General features: G+C 35.4%; 1 protein-coding gene across 1 annotated transcript in view; it reads left to right on the forward strand.

The window, feature by feature from the left end:
• Kettin (kettin protein) overlaps nt 1-2,675 on the forward strand; it is a 28,207-nt gene extending 25,532 nt beyond the window's left edge. Inside the window, 3 exon segments of the mRNA NM_001114876.1 lie at nt 224-554; nt 964-2,290; nt 2,535-2,675. Coding sequence (NP_001108348.1) covers nt 224-554; nt 964-2,290; nt 2,535-2,675 — 1,799 coding nt within the window.
• Nucleotides 2,676-7,497: the final 4,822 nt, after the last annotated feature.

The raw sequence follows: 7,497 nt of genomic DNA on the forward strand, positions 1-7,497 counted from the left end.
CCTTAACAAGCTCCTAAAAACATCACACACACTGATACATAGCTAAAGCAAAAAACACACCTTTTCCTGCTTTAAAATCCTATCTCTCTATCCAAGAAACGCAGCTAATTCACCTGCTTCTTCCGGTTTTATCATGGATCAATACGAGGTATGTGTCGAACCTTTCAAATAATTTAACATTTCAACGAGAAATAATTAAAGTATGCTATTGTTCTTTGAACAGCGTGGTACGATGAAACGACACAATATCAACGCACTGAAACCGAATTAGAGAAAACATTTGAGGAGCGTCAAGTACTGCAACGCCAGGGCGTTATTGATCACAGACCAGAGTTAAAACCTAAAGTAATCAAAGAACCAGAAACGGAATGGCAACAGTCTGTAAAGAGGAAAAAGAATGAGGAATATTACAATAAACTTCAAGAATTGGAAAACGAACAGGTCATCAAGGAGAGTAGGCTGAGAGAATCGACTCACCAATACGCTATTCCCGGTGATAAAGTTACAAGCAATACTGTAGCTAAAAGCATGGCCCAACGATACGAGGACAACCTGTAAGTATCCCTTTATTTTCATATATTACTAGCTGACCCGGCAGACTTCGTAGTGCCTTAATCGATAAATAAAAGACCTAAAGTTTTGTATAAAATAAACTTAAAACAAACAAAAGGAATCCGTTTGGGGACGGGGGATACATCAAAGGAAAAACAAAATTGTTTGTTTTTATATAATTCCGAGCATTTTCATATGTATCGACCTTTTAAACCTTCTCTGAACTTCCACAAATAATTCAAGACCCAAAATTAGCCAAATCGGTCCAGCCGTTCTCGAGTTTTAGCGAGACTAACGAACAGCAATTTTTTTTTATATATTATTATATAGATTAACATTTTTATAGAAATGAGATTTGCTTAACTTCACAGTAGTTCATTATAACTCTAAATCGAACGGTATATATTGCAGTGACCAGACCGAAGAAGTAACGGAACAAAGAGTGCAAAAGAAGGTGACTCAAAAGCCAAGAATACCGGATCCTTCGGAATCGACCGTGCACGGCAAAGAAGTGCACGTTGCGAAACAAAAACAAACTCAGAAAGAGGTCGTCGGGGATAAAGAAATAACACGTAAAATTACTTCTACTGAGACAACGGAGATCGAGCATAAAGCTCAAACACAAGAGAGAGTTGTGGAAGGGCCAGTTAAACCTTCGAAACCACCGATATTCACTAAGAAAATGCAGCCCTGCCGTGTGTTTGAACATGAACAAGCTAGATTCGAAGTTGAGTTCGATGGCGAACCCTTGCCTTTGATTAAATGGTATCGGGAGAATTTCCCTATTAAAAACTCGCCTGACTTCCAAATTCATACATTTAGTACCAAGTCTATATTGATCATAAGACAGGTGTTTGTCGAAGATTCCGCTGTGTTTGCTGCTGTGGCTGAAAATAGAGGTGGGACTGCTAAATGCAGCGCTAACTTGGTGGTGGAAGAAAAAAGACGTCAAGGACGTGGAGGGATCGTTCCTCCTAGTTTTACGTTAACTGCTCAAAACGTTAACGTGACCTCAGGTCAACTTGTGAGGCTTGACACCAAGGTTACCGGAACGAAACCTATTGACGTTTATTGGCTGAAAAACGGTAAGAAAGTCCAACCTGATATAAGGAACAAGATTCTAGAAGAAGATGGAACTTATACCCTGCTTATTCTCGAAGCTTACCCGCAAGATTCTGGTAAATACGAGTGCGTTGCAATTAACAGCGCTGGAGAAGCCAGATGTGATGCTGAATGTGTTGTAAGCCTTCCAGCTACCAAGGACAAGCCTAAACCTCAAACGAAAGCAGCAAATGCCCCACCCGAGATTATCGAACCTTTAAAGGACAAAATTGTCGCTGAAGGACAGGCTATTGAGTTCAGTTGTAAGATCGTTGGGAAACCTCTTCCAACAGTACAGTGGTACAAGGGTGATAAACTGATTAAACCATCAAAATACTTCCAAATGTCGAGGACCGCTGATGAATACACCCTGCGTATATCAGAAGCTTTCCCGGAAGACGAAGGGGACTACAAATGTGTGGCGTATAACTCGGCTGGTCGTGTGACTGTCGCTGCGAAACTGAAAGTGACACAGCCCGACCAGGCTGATAATCTTCCAGCCCTGACACCTCTTCGTGACATCGTGGTCTACGAGGGCCAACCGGCCCAATTTAAAACACAGATCACCAGCAAGATCAAGCCGACCATTCAATGGCTGAGAGAAGGTGCACTAATACCGGAGACTCCCGATTTTCAGGTATTTTTTTTGCACATACGATCTTGTCAGCTTAACTGAATAAATTGAGCGTTTAGTATCACTATCATGTCAGTATACGTCACATCGACATCGCTGTTGATGACTGTTGATTTTTTCGTGAAAAACTAGTGATTTCAAGACAACTTCGAATTGAAATCTTGAAAAAAACCGTAGAATCAGTATTCGAATCGAACTTAAAATGTTAATTAAGTGTTTTTCAAAGAATTCCATAATGAATTTCCAGATGATTCACGAAGGCAACAACGCTGTGCTGCTAATCGGGAACACATACGAAGAAGACACTGGCACTTTCACATGCCGCGCTACCACGGCTGCGGGTCAAGTCGAGACTTCGGCAAAACTAGTCGTCAAAAGTAAGACATAGATACAGGCAGCGAGCTCGCGTCGCGCACCTTTTAATCCTGTAGTGTTTCTTTGTTACTTTTATCACTATATGAGATCGGGTGAAAACTACTATTGTTACTTGTTGGAAAGTTGACAGGCGTGTTTAGGGGTCTATTATTAATTCGGCTTCGAACTATCGTAGCGGTTACCGCAATAACATCCGCCCGTTTCCTAAACACACCCCAACAAACGCTGTTCGTTGTGATATGACACGTAAACCAAATCAATAATCTCTCGAGAACCCATTTAATTGAACGACCTAATCCCTGCGGCCTCGTTAGTGATCCGACCTTACGGGAAAATTTAACATTAAACCGACACAATTGTAAATTTAACTCAGTAGCGTAATCTGGACGAATTTTCGCATCTAACAATGCTGTACATTAAGCTTTTTGTGTAAATAGTATACTAGTCGTCAGGCGACAGGTGATCGAAGATCTTCGAGCGTCGAGTGGAGAGCTTCGTTTTAATGTCAAAAGTATCAAAATTCCTAAAATGTGAAATCCCTCTGCCAGAATCCCCTACTCGAAATCAGTAGAATTCATTTGTCGTTGCCATACTCAAAATAAACACAACAAAATACCACTAAGTTAGTTAAAGAATGTCAGGTTACGTAAAATTTAAATTTCGACTTGTTCCTGATATTTATACATAAATAAAATATATCTTTCTACTTCTCTCTCGCTCTCTCTCTTGCTCTCTTCGTCTCGCTGTCTCTTTCTCTCAAATTTAATACCTAAACTATAATGGAATAGGGATCCAAATTGTTTTTGACATATAAATCCATTGGCATCGATAGAGGAGGAGGAGGACATTCTGGCAATTTCTAAGTCCCGTATGTCGTAGTAGAGTTCTGCTGCGAACATCGACCACACGTAACATGTGATTAACATGAACACGAGACATTCAACAACTGTTTTTGTTTTGCTTTTACCGCTACGATGTTTACTAAATTCTGTAATTTATGAAAAAAATCGATGTATATCAAAAAAAATGTGCGTATTAAAAAAAATGTTTTGACAAACCGTCAACGTATTTTTCACCCAATACTCTTTTAATTATTTTAAGCCTGCGCTAAAAAGAATTATTAAGCCTTATTAACCTTAATGAGAGTTGTTGTTGACGCTTTTTGTGTTGAGATCTGACCTGTGGAACATGTGCAAACGATCTCTTTGATGTTTCTGTTTGTATCAAACTTTGAATTTAAGTTTATCAAGCGGTCATCGAAATATGAAATTAACTGTGATTTGTGACTGAAAGTTAATTACTATTTTTTTTTTAATTTCTATATAAAACTCTTAATATACCGTAAAGTTTTTAATTGTATTTCAAAAGGTCATTAAATATAAACAGATTTTTTCGAGTTGCGAAAAAATATATACGAGTCACAGAACGATAGATAATTTCATAGGAATATTAACATAAAGCATGTACATCGTTTGTAATGTCCAAATAAATTTTGACACAATTGTTAAAATCTATTGCATCTAACAAGTGTATACTCATAGGCTGCAGTGTGAGTACACTGGCACCCCGTCTCTTAACAGCTATGACTAATTATTTTGCCACTAGAAACGGAGTATACATCTCTCGACGTCGGAAATGTACATACAAAGTTATAAAGGAGGGTAGGTCAGATATAACGCGGGTCCAGTTGGGTCGTTCTCATGGGGTACAAAACTTATAATAACGTGTACTAAAGTTGGTTTTACAATCGCGTTCCACTGTCAACTATTGCCACAAAGAAACTTAGTATTTATTAAAATCAATGCGCCACAGCGAGCAATAATTCGATCGTCCTACAAGAGTACGCACGCACGCATCACTTGCCTTGCCAGTTTCTATGTTTTGACAACACGTGCCGATGTTGGCGACTTTTATTGTTTGCCTTTGCAAGTACAAATCCAAATTGATTGAGATTTCTTTTAGTTTAACTTTTAAATGATCTTAAATTAACGTAGTTTGTTTTTAAGTGCACGAAATTGTTGAAAATTTCAATGTGTTGTATGTTTCACCTAATTGTACCTTTTAAGTTATTAGGCGTGGCAGTATTTTATCACTTAATATTTTATCATTCTTATTTAATAATAATAATAATATATTTATGACACATTTTTGTATGTTATCTCTATGTGGATCTGTTTAATAAACGCTATAAATTAATTACAATTTCGCATTATTGTACACACTACAGAAACATTTCTAAATCCAGAGAGACACAAATGCACCGTAGATTGATTACGTACTCTTTGAAGAAGTAGGGTATCCAAGTACCTTCATCTACTTACAAACACAACGCACTTACATTCAATGACTCGTATTCATCATAGGTTTCGACAGTTCATTTGTAAAACTAAGTGCTTAGTTTTACGAGACATATGAATAGTTGCAAAGCTCGGTCCCGCGTCGAAGACTTTTGATGGATGACGAGGTCATTGGTTGCTTCAATTTATCATCGGCTGGCAAATCACTGTCTTACTTCTATTTCCTCTTCATGCCATTTAAATTCCGGTTGTGATTATTAAGACAGTTTTTATTTGTTACTATTGTAACTAAACAGTTGATTAACTTAACCTTTAGTTGCCTTTAAAATTATTCTTTGGAAACTTTTTTTTTTAATTCACTTTAAATCTACAGTGCCACAAATCCGCAGACACACCTATGAAGTGTGTTCCGATGATCGATGTCAATTACGAACAAAAATCTGAATTCTTTTTTTTGTAAGGAATTTTAACAGTTTTCCATTAAAACAAAGTGCCGAAAGGTTTATCTCCTGGTAAATCAAGTACTATAATGTGCGATAGAATATGAATATTGGTTAGATAATACATAAATTTACGATACATATGCTGACACCTACACACATGATTAATATAAACCTACAACAGACTTTTTGTGAAAACGCTGATTTTCGTGGGACACACACAGGTAATCAAAGGTAAGTCATTGTTTTAAGAAAGATAAAAAACCCTGAAAATGAACTTGAATTACATAATCTAGGAACTGATACTACGAGTATTGGAAATTAATTGATCCCGTGATTCCACTCTGGTCTTACGTCTAGGAAATTTATTTTTTATTCAGTATCTTTTAATAATTACAAAAATAGCTGGTATTGGTGGTAGATACAATGGAAGTTTCGTCAGAATCGGTTCTGGCTTTTTGGCTATTATTGATTTATACAGATAGGCAGATAAATTTATAAAATTTATCTGCCTATCTGTATCTGACTCAAATACAACAATCACATATGTCATTATCATTTTAATCAGATTGTTAAAAATAAATATGTATTGCGTGCGGCGCTATGGTCGTATAATTTTTATCCATATAAATATATTTTATTACGATCATAAAATTACTAAAACTCAACGTATCTGGCTCGCAAACACATTTTACCACAATAAAAAAACAAATAGACATAGCCAGATTATCTATCTGTCATAAAGTATATAAAATATAGTTAAAATATCTAATAATAAGTTCAGTTGGTAAGAAGGAAATTTCATCTCTGTTAGTTCCGAAACTACTTAATATCTAGTGTGTTGTGAGTTTCTCCACCGATATATGAAAAGAAAAACAAAAAACACGAATATCAAATTCACATTTTATATAGGTAATTCGTATGCTTTCTTCGACAAATTTTTAGGGAGGACACCAAAATATCATTTTAAAAATTATTCTTTAAAGTTTTTGCGAACAGGTGTTTTTCTTAGCTAATTTTCCCAATGATCATTCGACCGTAATCAATTCCATTTTATATGTTAGTGAAATTCGAAAAGCAAAGTATATATTTTTTTAATTTTTTTTTTTTTAATTCTTTATTAGAGCCATACACCTAATAGGTTAAGTCGGCTTTTTTAATAATGGTAAAATTTCTCAATGTCACCAATAATTGTAAATAGACATGCTCTAACAAAAACCGACTTCAAATAGAAAAAAGAAATATTCCAAAACAAATTAATATACACTAAAAACAATAATCATCGAAATCGGTTGGCGTGATATTCAGTTATTGAGTTATTCATCTATTTGTCGCTCACGTACTTAATGCAAATTTAAGACTTATATGGTTTTCTCATGGATACCATTATCAGAACTGGACTAAATTGAAATGGGACCACACGGTAAGCGTCAGCTTTCTAATAAAAAAAAGAATCCTCAAAATCGATTCACCCAGTCAAAAGTAATGAGGTAACAAACATAAAAAAAAGTACAGTCGAATTGAGAACCTCCTCTTTTTTTTAAGTCGGTTAAAAATGGAAAGATAGCCGGTTGACAAACAAAGGAGATATTGGTACTTAACTATTTTGTCTTTTTTATTCTTACACTAATTTCAATTTATTGAATTCCCGATATTTTGTCGCTGTGTAGTTGCCATGATTTAGTTAACGTAGGATTTCTGTAATTTTCTCGAAGGTGTAATACTAACATTGTGTACTATGACAAGTGTTCTTATATTCGTAAAACCAAAATGTATCATATCAGATTCAATTTACAAACACGTCGAGGCCTGTAAAATAATAGTTAAAATCCGTCGAATAAAAAAAAATCCTATAGTATGGAAGTACATTAGTTATTTTACAGCTTTAAAGTCTGTTATTGATGACTTTTACGGAAAAAGTCGTTTATTTCTAAATTTTGACCGTTAATTCAAGAGTACTTGAGTTTTTTTAACTATAATACTAAGTAACACCTAATAGAAAATGGTCATTTTTATGGTCTAAAAAAAAACAAAAATTCTAAATTTCAACCAACAAGGGTCTTAATATTTTTGTGAGATTATGAGCATAATATTCTTA

This window comes from Bombyx mori, chromosome 1 (assembly GCF_030269925.1).
Source record: "Bombyx mori chromosome 1, ASM3026992v2".
NCBI lineage: Eukaryota > Metazoa > Arthropoda > Insecta > Lepidoptera > Bombycidae > Bombyx > Bombyx mori.